Source organism: Gorilla gorilla, chromosome 7 (assembly GCF_029281585.2).
Source record: "Gorilla gorilla gorilla isolate KB3781 chromosome 7, NHGRI_mGorGor1-v2.1_pri, whole genome shotgun sequence".
In the NCBI taxonomy this organism is placed as follows: Eukaryota; Metazoa; Chordata; class Mammalia; order Primates; family Hominidae; genus Gorilla; species Gorilla gorilla.
In genome coordinates, this window is record NC_073231.2 from 126,264,777 (window position 1) to 126,282,846 (window position 18,070).

The window sequence follows — 18,070 nt, forward strand, 5'->3', positions numbered from 1 at the left end:
CAGCACTTTGGGAGGCCGAGGTGGGCGGATCATGAGGTCAAGAGATCGAGACCATCCTGGCCAACATGGTGAAACCCAGTCTCTACAAAAAATACAAAAAATTAGCTGGGCGTGGTGGCGGGCTCCTGTAATCCCAGCTACTTGGGAGGATGAGGCAGGAGAATTGCTTGAACCCGGGAGGCAGAGGTTGCAGTGAGCCGAGATCGCGCCATTTCACCACCCCAGCCTGGGCAAAAAGAGCAAAACTCCGTCTCAAATAAAACAAAACAAAACAAAACAAAACAAAAAATACATTATTGGTCCTACTAAGAATAATTTATTTTTCAAGTAAAAAAATTCCCTATTTCAGCTGTAAGTCCAGGAAATTGAGTGTAGCTTAAGTGTAATAAATCTCAAAAATTTTTTTTTATTAGGTTTTATGTCTTTTCACTCTTACATAATATTTCTTAGTATAATGCTTATTCTATGAAACATTTAAAAGACTAAAATATTTGGATGGTGAACTAATCTTAAAAGCGATAAAAGGTCAGTTTGAGTTTTAAGTCACTTCCATTGTATGAATGAAATCATTTAGAATAAACCATTTCAGGAAATCTGGTGACATCACATATTCTTTAAAGATGCTAGCTATACTGAGAGGTAAAGTAATGGTGCCTTAATACTAATTTTCCTAGGCACTGTAGCACCATCCTGATCCGAAAAAGCTCAACATACATTTAAATAAAATGTTTTTTTAAATCCTTTCTTGATTATTCTTTTTTGTTTCTTCCCTTTCAGATCCAGACCTACAGATCAACATACTTTTAAATAAACTAAACCTGTAAGATTGTCGAAAATTTTTGCCAAATGATTTTTTCAATTAAAATGAACAGAAATTGCCATTACATTCAACTGCACTTTTTTAGTCAAAATCTGTATCAGCTAGGACTTATAAATGATTTGGTTTTTGTTGTTTAAATAGAGACTACTTTTTTATTTTACTAGCCAGTCCTGCTCTATTCACATCCAAAAGAACAGTACAGCTTAGAATGCCTAATTTGAGCAAAACTCAGGACTGGAAAGACTGAAGTCTATCACTGAAGTCAATGCTGAGCTGGTTGAAATAGGTAGGAAAGTTGGAAAGTAACCTTAGTCCACAAGTCCAGCTAGTAACTGCTGACTGTGAAGAGCAGCAAATTAAGTTAAATTGTGTGGAGAAAATGCCACATGACTAGACTAGAAGAAAATTATGGAAAATCTTAAAGCTGTCCAGATCCCAGCAACTTATGGGATTAGAAAAGGTAAAAATCCTTCTACATTGTCTTTAAGTCTCTGATCTGAAGCATGTTTTATAAAGACATAGGTAAAAATAATCTTTTTCTGAGTATTAAGTAAATCTGAAAATGGGTAGTTTTTAGGATTAACAGCTTTCATATCAGAGAATATGCACTAAGCTTAAATCCGTGCTCTCTTCTAGAGCTATAGACTGAAGAGGATGCTCACCAATGCAGTGCTAATATTCCCAGCATCTGGAATCCAGCTTTTCTTTTACAGAGCTGAATGGATTACATATTGAACTCCCTAATCCTCATCCTACTTTTGAAGAGACAGTTCTGCATCAGTAATGGTTGTCCTCATACTTCCTTGTCTTCATCCTTACCATCCATCTCTCCTTTGCAGGCACATTTCTAACAGCACACTCTAGAGTATTAAAACACCAGGAACACAGGTTTCTGTTATAAAAACCTGTGTTCAAGCATGTATTGATGCTGAAGCTTTCCATGGTTAGCTTCTCTACAAGGGTGAGAGTTTTGCTTAAAACAAGCATTTCTTACTGAATTAACATGTAAGGAAAAATAACGCAAAGCAATTCAAGTTGAATTTTTTCACATACTTAGTTTTCCCTAGGAAAAGCTCTCCTGCATCATTTTGTAAAACTTGAAAATAAAGTTTAAAATGATCCAAGTTTTATTTGTAGACTACATTTTGAAACATTTCCATTACAATGAGCATGATTAATTTCCATTATTATTGGGGTTGTGAAATGTGTTGGCAAAACTGCAATAATCATGTAACAATTGATAGTATTAAAATAAATTGACCATTTTAAAGCTACAATCTTAAGCAATAGAATTGTGAAGAAAAGATAGTGCTATTTTTTTCCTTTAAAGAAAAAAGAAAAAAATATCTAAGTATAAACCCCACAGTCACCATTTGTACATTGCAAATACATATCTGCTTTGTACAGTCAAGAAATATAAAATAAACTTCCTAACATATTTTCACAAAATTTATGTATCCATGATTTATGTAAAATATACTAATACACCAAGAATATCCACTAACTTAAGAAGTGAGATGAATGGGCAATAGTACCCATAGTATATATAAAATGGCTTTTAGTTTTAAAAAAGTATACTTTTGTCATAAATATCAATTTCATTCCTTATCTCCTACCATAGCTTAAAAATGACAATAACTAATGACTGAACAACTAACAACTAGCAAAAGAAAACCTAATGTATGCTGAAACTAGGCCTGAAAGAATATAATCTTTGAAGATGATTTAAAATAATTTAAATAAAATCCCAGCAATGCTAGCTTTTAAGTAAGATTAAAGCAATTTTGTTAATCATCTACTGGGTTCAAAGCTTTTTGATAATTGTTTCTGCTGCTCAGAAGCTTTTAGTCTCTAATAGAAAAGTTAATAAACTTATATTTAACCAAATATTAATAACAGTTCAAATTATAAGATGTACATTCTAATATTATAAACATATTTTAAGTTTTATTACTAGGGCAGCAAACACCAAAGCAAGCTATTTTTGTGGCTATATACTTGTGGCGCAATGCAGGTACATTTGTTTCAGTCAAGTCTCTGCAGATTCACCATCAGATTTATCTTAAACAAATTCCAGTTACTACATTCCAAAGGAAGATTATATTCTTGGCTTAGCTATGTTGGGTAGAACAAAAGCATATCTTAAGCAAGGTCCTCCTCCAAAAAGAGAAAAAAATTTTTTTCTAATAAAGGCAATCCTTTAATAATAAAAACCTCATGTTCCATGAATTGAACTGCATGGCATATCAAATATTTTAATTCTAATTCTAAAGTATATAATATTTAATAGAACTTTATAAAATGGCATAGTCCAATAACTAAAATAGCATAGTCCAATAATGTAGACACTAGCCATATGAAGGTAGCGTAACTTTATTTACTAACATGTAATTTTATTTACTAAAATTACATCAAATAAAAAATTCAGTTCCTTAGTCACATTAGCCACAGTGCAAGGGCTCAAGAGCCACACGTCAACAGTAGCTAATGTATTTGAAGCTCGAATAGAGAGTTACCTCCCTCCCTCCATCCCTCCCTCCTTCCTTCCTTTCTCTCTTTTTTTTTTTTGAGATGGAGTTTTGCTCTTGTTGCGCAGGCTGGAGTGCAATGGCGTGATCTCGGCAACCTCCGCCTCCCGGGTTCAAGCAATTCTCCTGCCTCAGCCTCCAGAGTAGCTGGGATTACAGGTGCCCACCACCATATCCGGCTAGTTTTTTTTGTATTTTTATTAGAGATGGGGTTTCACCATGTTGGCCAGGCTGGTCTTGAACTACCGACCTTAGGTGATCCACCGCGCCAGGCTTCCCTCTCCCTCTCCTCCCTCTCCCACTCCCTCTCCCTCCGCCTCTCTCGACAAGTCTTGCTCTGTTGTTCAGGCTGGAGTGCAGTGGCATGATCATGGCTCACTGCAGCTGCAAACTCCTGGGCTCAAGAGATCCTCCTGCCTCAGACTCCCAAGTAGCTGGGACTACAGGTGTGTGCCAACACACCTGGCTAATTTTTTTGTTTTTTGTTTTTGTAGAGACAGGGTCTTGCCATCTTGCCCAGGCCAGTCTTGAACTCCTGAACTCAAGAGGTCCTCCTGCCTTGGCCTCCCAAAGTGCTAGGATTATAGGCATGAGCCACCATGCCTGGCTGAGAGTTGTTTTCATCATTGTAGAAAGTTCTACTCAAGAGCCTTGAAGTAAATGATCATCTATTTCTTAGACAAGCTTTTGGTTAATCCAAAAATGACTATATTTTTCCTGGTCACACACTTTTCACGTAATAAAGACTAACTAGACTTGATGTCAGCTCAAATGTGCAGGGAGAAAGAAATACAGAATGATTTATGTTAAATGACTAGTACACCTATACTATCCGTACGTTTCAGTAAACGTATACCTATTTTACTATTTTGAAAATACAAGTTAACATATGCGTGTGACTATTTATGAGGAAAAAAATCACAACCTTAATAAAGCATAAAGGAAAACCTAGTGTCTAATGCATATTCCTGCCTCAGGGAAATCTGGAATGAAGAGAGAGGGCAGGAAAATCCATTCCCAGAGTAGTAACTAAAAACTGCATCTAGTGGCTCTAAGTTTCTATAAAAGTCTCCTTAAAAATAGCTATAGAAAAGCCCTTTCTAATTCTATTAATAAAATGAAGGCACTCAGGCACTTTCTAATTTGTTTCAAAAGAAAGCAGAAATCATTCAGCAGAATGAGAATTTTGGTCAGTACTGACTATAATAACACTAAATATAATTTGTGAATTATTATATTAGTGTGGTGCCAGTTTAACTGATTTAGAATACACTTTAGAATATTCATGAAATATGACTTCAAGTGTATAATATGTATTTGCACATACATGATTTAACAGCAACTTTATTATTTCTAATTTTAAAAAAAGAGTACCACACCCCTCTTGGTCAGGAATATAAATTCATTTATGATGGTGTTTCTGTAAGAAAATCAGATACATATTTACAGAACTGTTATAGGAAGGTAACCTGTCAAAACTTCAAGGACAACTTAAAATGTTTTTAGTATATAACTTATCAAAGCTGAATATTTTCAAACTACATCAACTTAAGTACATTTACAATAAAACTCTACACTAGCAAGCATGTTAAAATGGTATAGAATTTGCAATAGCAAAAAAATTCTCCTATTAAAAACTTAGTCAACACTTCAAGTGTGCTAAGTTGCTCACTTACTCCTTCCAGCAATTCTCAGAAGTATGGAGTGGCTCTAATTTACAACTGAAGAAACTGAGTTGAGATGAAGAAACTAAGGCTCAAAATGACAGATGACTTACTTGAGGTTATAGAGTCAGCTACTATAGAGGCAAGATTTGAACCTTGGTTTGGATTTTTCTAAAACTTAATTAAGCTATTCATGAAAATTTCACAATTAATTTTTAGGGAAAGAGCTCATGTCTTCATTCTTTCCAAAACACTTACTGAGTGCCCATTATGCACCAAGTACTATTTCTAAGTGTTTCTAAGTATTTCTAAGATGTAAATGTTGAACCAGACAATGTCCCTGCCCCCTTGAAGCTGACATGCCAATGCAAGAAGGGGCATTCCAACAGAGTTAGGAGCATGACCCAGCAGCTAGTCACTCAGGCTTGAATCCCTAATATACCATTTATAACTATGTGATATTAGTCAAGTTGCTTTATCTCTCTGTGCCCATATTTTCTCATTTAAAAAATAAAAATAAAAATAAAAATTGTACTGACTCACTAGATTGCTCTGAGGATTAGTAGATTAATACATGTAAAGCACACAATAAATGCTTTATTAGTGCTTGCTATTTTTATTATTGCCATGAGTGTAGAGAGACAAATAACAGACACGCATATAAATGAGAATACAGTAGACAGTGATAAATGCTGTGAAAAAAATGAAAAGTGGTCTTTGCTTCATATTTTCTAGAGATTCTTTCCTAAAGTCACTTATAAAAGCTGATAAGTCTTAATTAATTTATTCAATAAATACTGGCTGAGTGTCTATTTAATTTGTCCAGCACCATGCTCAGTGCTAAATAAGACAAACATGTAGCTCCCTCATGAAGTCTAGCAAGAAAGACAGATAGTAAACAGATAATCGCACAAATATATAATTAGAGTAAATCAGTAAATGGAAGTGTACTATGAGAACCCATAATGAGAGCCTAACCCGGTTCAAAGATTACAGGAAGGACTGCCTGAGGAAGTTACACTTAAATGCTTCATCATCTGGATAGCCCTGGCAAAAAAGCCTAGAAACAACTAGATGGGAGAAAGAATGTTACATCTTAGCAGCTTTACGGCCTTAGGTAGAGGAAACTGTAGAGAGGAGAGCAAAAAGTATTTTTCTATTTTGTTTTTCTTTTTGGACCAAGACAACAAGTATCCAAAATTAATGACTTTTCATTAGATAATATTTTTAACTTATGAAACAATGTGGAAAACTGAGAATCATTACGTTTTAGATTAATAACAATTCATATATCATTCCTAAAGACTACCATCAGTCCAAGGAAGGTCAACCCAAACAAAATACTTGATAATTATAGGAACCTATGAACATCCTCGCACTTATCTAGCAAGGTCTTAACGCTTAAAAATTTTTGGTTCTAATACCTACATCTAGAGTTTATTTGTAGGTAGTAGCTGCTGAGTTCCCAGGGGAGCAAAAAAATGAGTTCACTCTTCCCGCCCTCAAGGATCTTATTTAATCATATGGTTGAGGAAACAGAGGATATCAAAAGAAAAAAAAAAAAACAAGAAGAAGGGAAACACTTACGGAGTCCACAATCTTGGGAAGGCGTCTATTTCTTCTTGTGTGTACTCATCTAGACGTTTAGGTATTTTTCGTGGTTGAGGAAGCTCCTCTACTAAATTCTTAAGAATATCTTCTGGAATATCCTACATTAAAAAAAAATTTAGACTTAATTTTCTTAAAATATCTTTCTTAGCAATAAATTACTAATACTTCATAAGTGTTAAAAAAATAAGCAAAAGAATGTTCGTAGAATAAGGAAAACATAAAATCTTTAAAATAAAAACCTTATAAAAATTCCCCAAAAGTACATTAGGTTAATAATACAAGTAATCCCATTATAATAAGATACCTATTTTTTAAAATGTGCTGTTTATTTCCCTCTTTTCAATTGCAAAAAGACACTGCTATGGCTCATTCTCATGCTTTCTCATCTGACGAGTATATGTACTGGGTCTACCGGGTTTAGTGCCACTACCTTTCAATCAGTGCTCCAACTGTGGCCAGAAAAAAATTTGAAAATGAAAATCTTTAAGTCATTTATTTATCTAAGAAACATTTATTGAACTTCCAAGAACCAAAAATTGTGCCAGGTGCTGGCCATATAAAGGAAAATAAAAAGATCAAGCCTTCTAAAGGCTTATAATTTTTAAAAAGTCACCTCTCAGCTTAAAATTTTTCAGGATAAAGCTCTAACTCCTTTGCTAAATTTGCTTAGCTAGACAGTGTCATTACCACTAGTCCACCTCTCCAATGTCACTCTCCACAGACACAACCACGGTTTCTGACTAATCAACCTCCTCAACCTTTCATGTGTTGCTCTAGACTCAAATCATGATATCTTTATTAATTGTATTCCCCTGACCAGGACCACTTTCCCCCTATTATGTATCCAATATTCAGAAAAATGAAGAGTTGGAAGATTGACCTGCCAACAGTAGACAGAACGAACTGCAGTGGAGAAAAGCTGGAGATAAGAAGAGTTAAGTGGCTGTTTCAGTAATCAAGGTAAGATTTTTTAAAGTTTGAGTTTAGATACTGAAAGGCACACTAAAGAGTAAAGCACGTATCTAAGACATTTTAAAAGAAGAAAGCATTGGAATTAGACAGACTAAGGAGGAATGATAAAACGAAGAGTGTGGGTAACCAAAAGAATGAACATTTATATTGTACTCATGATGCAGAAATAAGGCAGCTGGGAGAATGAACTGTATTGAGACTGGATGATAAATTAATTTTGGGAACTCTATTTAAATAATGGTAAGATATCAGTATGGAAGTGTCTTATAGGCATTCTTATAAGGAGAGTAGATATAATTCCCTCTTCTCATTATAGTATGTGTACAGGAATTTTCGATAAAAGGATTATCACACAGTAAATTACAGCTCTCTGCAGAGCGCACTATTACAAGTGGGAATCCAATATCTGGCCAAGGACATGGCATCAAATAAGGCATCACTTTGACCAATTCTTAAGATATGTTGTCTTAAGACATATTGTCTTAAGAATCAGGATAAAATTTTATAACTTTAGGATCACAGAGCTCTACTGTCCTGTAAGCTTGTTCTAAAACCCAATATAGCAAAATATTTATAATATTTTAAGCAATTTAAATGAATTTTAAAAATTGTGGTTTGGATAGGCTGGGTCACTGTCAACATACAGAAAACACAATAGATACTATTGATAATGTGCTTCTTCACTGAAAAGCATTTAACAATATTTAACATCCTTTCTCCTATTGTTATCACTTTCTCAGTATATTCAAATCTGCACAATAATTACAGAGTCAGGGCAAGCAGAGGATGCCTGGACATATAAAAGATTGTTGGTGATACTTATTTTTTACTTATTGAAGGTGCCTACCTGTCAGATATTTCCAAAGATGTATAAATATTTCATCCTTCTTTGGAAAGCCAGTATAAAATTCCCTAGATCAGTTGTAAAGACAATTTCAAAAAGCTGCTAAGTGCTCATTCAGCATAGAGCATGTGGAACACAGTGGCTTCCTAGCAAATGTTTGCTGAATGGAATAGAATTTTGAATAGAATGAGCCAAATTTCTTTACTATTAGAGGATTTTGCTGAATGGTTAAAATCAGTGCAAAATGAGGAATCAAAGTTTTTGATTAGGCATTACACATGAAACCAGGAAGAGGGAGAAGTACCTCCTTTAATGTGCATACAGAGAAGGTAACCCATGAATGCTAACTAAATGTGTTTATGGAGATTTAAGAGTTCTCTTTGGCCGGGCGTGGTGGCTCACATCTGTAATCCCAGCACTTTGGGAGGCAGAGGCAGGCGGATCACGAGGTCAGGAGATCGAGACCATCCTGGCTAACACGGTGAAACCCTGTCTCTACTAAAAATACAAAAAATTAGCCAGGCGTTGTGGCGGGTGCCTGTAGTCCCAGCTACTTGGGAGGCTGAGGCAGGAGAATGGCGTGAACCCAGGAGGTGGAGCTTGCAGTGAGCCCAGATTGTGCCACTGCACTCCAGCCTGGGCAACAGAGCGAGACTCCATCTCAAAATAAATAAATAAATAAATAAATAAATAAATAAATAAAAATAAAGAGTTCCCTTCACAGAGAGGTGGTTAACCTAAGGGGAAATGAGGGAAAGAACCAGAGCAACAAACAGAAACAGGGGTCAAGTGATCACCTTTTTTTGCAACTTTTTACTTTAGAAAAATTTAAATTTACAGAAAAGTTGTGACAATATAATGAACATTAATCTAATCTTTACCTAAGTTCCCCAACTGTTAGCATGACATGTTTGCTTTCTCTTTTGGTCTGTCTATATACAAACACTTTTTGGATGAACCATTTTAGAGTAATTTGCAAAAACTTCAAACTAAATATTTCAGCATGTATCTCCTCATCTCCCTATAGAACATTAAATTTTATGTTCAGGAAAATTAACATTGATGAAATACTTTTTATCTAATATATAGTACATATTCAAATTTCCCAAATAGGTCTAATATTGTCATATGTAACTTTTCCTAATTCAGGATCAGGTCAAGAATCACATGCATTTAGTTACTATATTATGTTGTTTACTCTGTAGTCTAGTCTCCTTTTATCGTAAGTTTCCTTGCCTTTTCTTTAATATTTTCAAGAGTCCAGGCCAGTTATGTTGCAGAATTTCCTTTTATTTGGATTTATACTATTGTTCTTCCATGATTACATTCAGGTTAAGCATTACTGACAAGAGGCCATATAGTTTATGTTGAGTGTTCAGTGCTTCATAGCAGGAGGCACCTGATGTCAGTTTCTCCCACAGTGACCAAAGATTTGATCTCATGGTTATGGTGGTGTCCACCAGATTTTATTAATGTAAAAGCAATGGGAAGATTCCCATCACAAATAATTGAAAAGATTCCCTTTACAAATAATAAATACTCTGTATTGTGGTATTTGGAAACTATAAATATCCTGCTCCACAATAACCTTTTACCCAGTGGCCACAGAATATGCTGGTAATGATGGCTTTTCTAGTTCAGTATTCCTTCCATATTTTTTATATGATATTCTTCTATAGAGGGCTTTTCTATCCTTAGAAAGAAGGGACATCATAATAAATTAAAAATAATTTTTGGATGATCACTGTAGCCGTATAGATTTTTGTTTTCTTATTCAATGTAATCCCTTATTATTACCATGTGTTTTGAGGCTCACACAGTCCTGTACTTGGTCAGTGCCTACTGACCTAAAGCTGGCTCCATGTTCTCTTGATATTGCTCCATTAGTTTTTGAGTATTGCCTTATTTTCTGTTACTTTCTATTATTTCACTATTATAAATCATGCAGAAATAATAGTCTTTTGCATGTGTATACCCTATAATAATTTAGTTCTCTCTCTGCTCCAGATCGTGAATCAATCAGTTCTCCAAGAACCAAGTTCCTTTTGGTAGGGAATAGCACATGGAAAATAAGATTTGGGAACTAGTTGTGCTCACTTCTACTGTTGCTGTCATTTTATTTTTCTAATATATAAAATTTTAACATGATTAACATAAAAAATACATTTAAAGATAGTCTCTGAAAAAAATCTCATTCTTTCCCTATTCCTTTGTACCCATAGTCTAGTAGTTGCCAACTTTCTCTTCCCGTGCTTTATGCAAAAAGTAGCACACATAAATATATGCTTGTGTGTATGTAAACATACATAGATATATATGCATACAAATGTAGTATGCCATCTACATTCTTTTTTACCTTGTTTGTTTTCACTTAACAATATATCCTGGAAAGTACAACTTACCAAGTCACAAAAATATCTGTCATTCTTTTTTAAAAAAATTGCACAATACTTGATAATTTATTTCCTATGAATAAGCATTATTTATTTTTCTTATTGTACCATTATTGAATACAGTGAAAATAATCATGTGCATGTGTATCTTGAAGATGTATTTTTATAAATGAGATTGCTGGATCAAGGATCAATCTCCTGATGTATGTATTTTCGTTAAATGTTACCTAATTAATTCCCAGGATTCCAGATGAGATGCACCACATTGTGCTACCACCAACAATGTATGAGTGTACCTGTTTCCCCCATCGGCTTGATAAAATGTACTGTCAAGCTTCTGAATACTTACCAATTCATTTTTGGGAACTAGGCTCATTTATTTTATAGTCTGAAATGAAATAATTTCCTATTTAACTGAACTACCGTGAATACTTAATATATCTACACTCAAACGTATCTTGTAAATGAAATAAATATTATTTTTGTGTCTTTTAGAAATTATGGTTTCTAAAGAAAGTGACAATACAATCAGAAATAGGAGTTCTTAAATTCTTGCAATTTCATCATGAAGTGATCCTTGGATGATGATACTGCTCCCATACATGCTACCTTAGAGGTAAAGTGAATAGTGGGAAATTATTCTACTTATTCATTTATAGTGAAGACAATAAATCAATCATTTTGATAAAGCATGAATAATTTACTCATTATTAATAACTATTCATGTATTGTTTAAAGCTTAAACAGTAAGAGCACATGAGTAGCTTGAAAAATCGTTATAACTTGATATTTTGGAATAAATTTCTACATTATTCCTTCAGAAGGAACAAGAAGGACAATTACAACCATGGTAATGATAGCATCTAGCACTTATTGTGCCAGTTTCTGTTCTAAGCAATCTACAAGTGTATTTTATTTAATCCTTACAACAATCTTGTAAAATAGATACTATTATTATGTCAACTTCACAGATTAGAAAACAGAGATAAGTAATGAGCCCATGTCCATGCAGTCAGTAAATAATGGGGCACAGATTCAAAGCCAGGCAGTCTGACTTGATAAAAAATTATTTTATTATAGAAGCTTTAATATTTCATTACATCATATTAAGGAGAAAAGTTAAGTACTTAAAACAATATAATACTAATAAATAAAAATGTTTACACTCTTTTCCAAGTAATTTTTAGCTGAATCAACTACGAGTATGAACAAGTATTCTAAAGTTAAATCATGGGAAACAATAGCAACCAAAGTTAAGCTATTTATCCATGATTCACAGAAGTTTTGCTACAGGTCACATAAAAAGTGAACTAAATTGACACTTTTTCATAGTGAATGAAATTATCAACAAGTACCTCAATTTAACAGGGTTTCTGATCATAGCTCCTTGTTCAAAAGCAAGCAGTGATTAAAATTTTTTAAAAAAATTTAGATACTTTTAATTTTTAGTCCAATGATGGTTCATTTTACATTTTAAAATATTAATAGAAGTAATTATCATTTTTATACATATTCATTTAAAAATACAAAAATATTTCAGAAGTTGACATAAAATTTTTGAAAATAAGTCTGTGGCATTTATTTAAAAAGAAAATGAAACATTTAATTGAAAATTTTGGAAAAGCATTGTTACCAATGACCACTGACTTACCTCATCTGGAAAAAGATGCAACCTTTTCATCATTGTTCTTCTGTGAAGGTTTTTTGGCAGCATGCCATAAATAGCTAGTTTTACAATCTGAAAAACAGATATACATAGGACACAATAAGAAAATTGTGACTTGCGACAGTAAGAAAGCAAACATAATTAGAGATGATGATGAAAATGAGGGGTTTAGATTCAACACGAATATAGGAAATAGACCTAAGTGGATATGTGGAAGCAACAGAAAAGAAACTTTTATTACTTTGTACATTACTATTTTCTTTTGGCTCCATTTATTGTTTATTTAGAAAACGAAAAAAGATTAAAAGTAACCCGTATATGTGCCAATTTTAGATAGAATAATTGATTATCATATGCACTCATATTTCAATATAATTTGATGTGTGTTAAAGCTAAACCCACTAAAACAATACATGTTAGAATAGGGTTACTTTGTTAAGAGGCCTTCCTCTTTTATTCTCTCATCAAATCAGACCACAAAGCCTCATTACATGCAAAAGCTAATGGGATACCATATACATTTTCCATCTATTTTCTATTAGTGTTAAGACTTTATGTTTTTGAGGTCATTTAATATATGTAAATATATATATAAACATATATAAATATATATAAACATATATATATTTATGTTGTTAAAATTAAAAGCAATTAAAAATTTAGTTCCTTAGTCATGAAAGCCACATTTCAAGTGGTCGGTTGACATGTAGCTAGTGGCTACCATGTTTGACGGTGCAGACACAGAACATTTCCATCACGGCAAAAATTTCTACTAGACAGCACTGATTTAGTTATTAGCATTGAAATTTTTCAATGTGTTAAAAGTTGTAAATTGAAACTGACAATGTTAAGACTATCTTTTCTGGATAAGCAAGTAATTATATCCTCTGAATATCATCATAAAGGCATTTTATTGTATTAATAGTGTTACATGGCATTTGATTTTCATGTTTCTAAAAAATTTAGTTGTATTTATTTGAATTACTAAGTTGGTATTTTAAAAATCTGCCCTATTAGAAAATGCAAACTCCACACTCAAATTTAAAAAGGCTAGAAAATGTGAAAACATTATAAGCTAACCGGGAAGAAAAAAGACAGACATACAAATGTACGTAAACAAAGGTGAAACAACATGTACATGCAAAAAAGTAATTCTAGCTGTACAGATATTAAGTATAAGTTTTAAGAAATTCAGAAAGTAAAAAAAATAGAATAAGATAAAGTTAGTTATAGAAGTTAAGAAATTCAGAAAGTAAAAAAAATAGAATAAGATAAAGTTAGTAACTATCAAAGACCTTCCTCATATAATCTATATCCCAGGGCACGTGCCATTTGTGCCAAAGAAGTAACTTATTATTTATAGGAAGGGGAAAAATCAAATAGAGGAACCATGTTAGAAGAAAATATAAGGACATAGAACCTCTTAAAGAAGCTAAAACATACGACAGAGAGAAAAAGAACATAAGGAAAGGGCTAAATCGATATATTTACTTGAAATTAGAATAATCTACATCATTATGAAAAATTTTAAATATTTAACAAACTATTACCTATTTAACTATTAAATATTAATTAACATATTTCACAAATAGTATTCCAATACTGTACTCATAATCAGAAAGCTGCATTGTGAAACAAATTCTCTGATAGGCCACACACAGTAAGAACTGATAAGCAAATTATGTCTACTGGCAGAGGCCTACTATTCCAGACAAACACTTACGATTTGAATTAAAAGTAAATAATAAATCTCTTCCTTGACGAGCCATTCTTTTTCAAAACATAGTAAAAATTAAGACTTAAAAAATTAAAATCCTTTAATGAGGTAATAAACCAAACGGATTTAACTCTGAAATATTTCCTAAGCCTTCCTCAAACATTTTACAATCCATTTCAATTATTGCTCATAAACAATAATTTGAAACAATTTCTACAAATGTTACCTAAGACCAAATTTTTAACATGAAAAAGTTATACTATACTGCCTCCTAGTGTACAGTTAACATAAAATAGAAACTTTCATTTTAACATTTAAAATATTTATGAAGTATTAAAAGTATAATTTATTGTTAACAGCTGTGATATATATTATCAGGAGCCCTTATAACTTTTAGTGCTATTATATACAAAGCATATTAATATTCAAAATATAATATTTTGACCTGTAAGGCTTAAAAACACACTAGTTATGAAAAAAAAATTATTTCCTAAGAAGCAAATTCTGAGCACAGTTTTATAAAACAGACATAAACAATACAAAATAAATAGTAAATCATGAAACTTTTAAATGGTATGTCAGGTCTTATTATAATAAAATATCCTTCCCCCCAACCTTACCAAGAAAATTTTAGGCAGTACTATACCAAACAAATGGTTGTATCCTGACAATAGATATTTATTTTTATTATTTTAGGGAAACAAAAAATGATATTTTTAGGTCTAACACTTTGCTAATTTATTAATGTATTGCAGCAAAAAGATAAAATAGTCTCTACCTATGAGTAAAGTTGAAAGTTTAGGTCTATCAATAGCTAAAAGAAAAAACAACAGGAGACTTTGCCTTTAGCAATATTGGTGACTAATGTATGAATTAGAACTTCTCCCAGTATAATACACAAAGAAATAAACATTAGTGAACCATATAAATTTTCCATCTATTTTGTATTAGTGTTAAGACTTTATGTTTGAGAGGTCATTTAATATACGTAAATATATATATAAACATATATATAAACATATATAAACATATAAATATATATAAACTTATATATTTGTTGTTAAAATTAAAGGCAATTAAAAATTTAATTAGTGAAGTTAATTAATATTGTTTATAAAAATATTTTTTAAAGTATGAAACAAAGCTGACCTCATAAGGCTTTGAGGCCCCAAATTCATCCTTCTTGTGGGGATCAAAATCCTGTAAGTCTAAAGTTCAGCTCAAAAAACTTAGGTTGTTATAGCCCAATTCACTTAGCCATAAGCTAAGTGAATCTTTTTTGAGGAAAGTCATTTTTAACACACGTCTTAAAGAATTCCCGGAGATGAAGTTTCAAGGTACATGAGCCTACCAAGTAAGTATACTGAGCAGATATTATAAATTGCGGACCTACAAAGGCCACAAATATTAGAATCAGATCTAAACTCTAAGAATTATGTTTAGTATGTATAAAGAAATATAAGAGTGAACCAAAACATGATCAACAGAAGACTACTGAAACTGATCAACAAATTTGTAAAAGAACCAAATAATAAAACTTTAAGGGAAAAATGATAATTGAAATTAGGACCTCAGAAAAAGGTTAATCAGATTAGACACAGGTGAAAAGATACAGAACTGGAACACAGATCTGAAGAAATTACTGAGAATGCCCCACAGAGACAGTGAGACATGAAGTATGAAAGAGAGGTACTGAATCATGTACAATAAAATGCAACTGTCTACTCTTATTATAACCAGATTTCCAAAGGGAAGAAACAGAGAATAAAGAGACCCAATATTAGAAGATTTCAGAGCTAACACATTTCCAGAACTGAAGACACCAGTACTCAAACCAAATAAATAAGACTGTAGTAGGAAGATATGAAAACCAAAGACAATGAAAAGGTCTTAAAGGTATCCAGAAAAAAAAGACAAGAGTACACATAAAGAAACAATTAAATCAACATCTGATTCATAAAAGCAATAATACAAGCTAAATTCCAATTGAATAATAGCTTCAAAAAGCTGAGGGAAAAAATAATGGAATAATTGTTATCTTAGAATTCCACATATAGCAAAACTATCTTTCAAGAATGAAAGCACAAAATAAAGAAAACAGTTTCAGACAAAAAAGGTGAGTTCAGTATTAAGAGAATGTGGCTTGAAGAATGCCAGTAAGAAGTACTTCAAGGAAAAGGAAATTGATACCAGAAGGCAGGCTGAGTTACAAGAAGGGATTGTAAGAAAAGAAAATTTAAAAAAATCAGTAACAGAATAAAACAATAACAAGAATGTTCAATTGGAAGAGTTTTTTAAAAATCCTGAACAAAGAAAGCTTGTATATTGGGAGGGAGGGTGGTAGTTAAAAATCTTCTAAGGGCTTTCATTGATTTGGAAGGAAGGTAAAAATACTGACGAACCTTAGAGCTATAATAAATCAATTCAACCAATCGAAAAGGCGGCAAGAAAGAAGAGAAAAAAAAATCTAGTTACATGATGTTTACAATAAAAACATCTATAACAGAATAACTTAGTAAAGTGTAAATAATGAAATATATGAGGCAAACACTAATCAAAAGTCAGCTAATGTAGCTATATTAATATCAGAACAAGTAGACCTCAAGGTAAAAAGCATTATTGGAGATTAAGAGGATCAGTACATATTGACCCTGATCAATTGTTTAGAAAGATTACAATTCCAATCTTAAATTCATCTAACACTAAACCTTCAAAATATATAAGGCAAAAAATGACAGGAAAAAAAATAAAAAATAAATAAAACATAAACAAGCAGGGTGCCTATAGTCCCAGGTGTTTGGGAGGCCAAAATAGGAAGATTGCTTGAGCCCAGGAATTTGAGTCCAGCCTGGGCAACATAGCAAGATCCTGTCTTTAAAAACATAAATTAAAAATAGAATAAAGTCTGAGTGTGGTGGCTCTCGCCTGTAATCCCAGCACTTGGGAGGCTGAGGTGGGAGGATGGCTTGAGCCCATGAGTTTGAGACAAGCTTGGGCAACATAGGAAAACCTGGTCTCCACAAAAAATAAAAAGTTTTAGCAGGGTGTGGTGGTGTGTACCTGTAGTCCCAGCTACTTGAGAGGCTGAGGTGGGAAGATCTCTTGAGCCCAGGAGTTTGAGGCTGCAGTGAGCTATCATTGTGCCACTGTGCTCTAGCCTGGGTGACAGAGTGAGACCTTGTCTCCAGAAAAATAAATAAATAAATAATAAAATAAAATGAAAGTAGTTTTGTTTTTAAGAACTTTACTATTTTTTCCAGAATAAAATGGACAGACCTGTAAGAAGAAATTAATCTACAATTGAGATGTTAATAAATAAAAATAAACTCAGATAATACTCGAGTTAACAAAAAAAGTCAGAATATAAGAAGAACACACTTAGCATGTTTGAAAACATATGTATACACATACATACATATATCTCTCTCCTTTCCAAGGCATTTCAGCAAACTCATCATATACTAGGTGATTATGCAGGTATCAAAAATTAAAAAGAAAAACATCAGAATTCTTCGACTAAATGCAAAACATAATACATAGCAATTAGAAAATACATAGAGTTGAATATTAAAAATAATACTTATCAAAACGTGTGTGATACAGCTAAAGTGAAGAATTTATATCCTTGAATGCTAACTATATTAAAATAATGAGAAGGGAGACTGACAAAACACTATCTGAATTCGTCTTTCCAAAGATGATTAATAAAAAATACAAGAAACTTACTGCCACTGGATCCCTCAGGTGAAGCTGAGCAGCTGTTACTTGTCTAAATCCACCTGGGTAGCTGTTAAAAGGAGAAAAGACATTAAAACTGGGCATATGCTGATACCGTATTCTTAAACTGATCATTCT

The 18,070-nt window shown here is 32.7% G+C and overlaps 1 protein-coding gene across 1 annotated transcript in view; it reads right to left on the reverse strand.

The window, feature by feature from the left end:
* Positions 1–18,070, reverse strand: part of MRPL13 (mitochondrial ribosomal protein L13) — a 49,868-nt gene that overhangs the window by 11,524 nt on the left and 20,274 nt on the right. The window contains exons 4-6 of the mRNA XM_031013747.3: positions 17,942–18,002; positions 12,484–12,570; positions 6,600–6,721 (exon numbers count right to left, since the gene is read on the reverse strand). Coding sequence (XP_030869607.1) covers positions 6,600–6,721; positions 12,484–12,570; positions 17,942–18,002 — 270 coding nt within the window. The remainder of the gene's footprint in view (positions 1–6,599; positions 6,722–12,483; positions 12,571–17,941; positions 18,003–18,070) is intronic.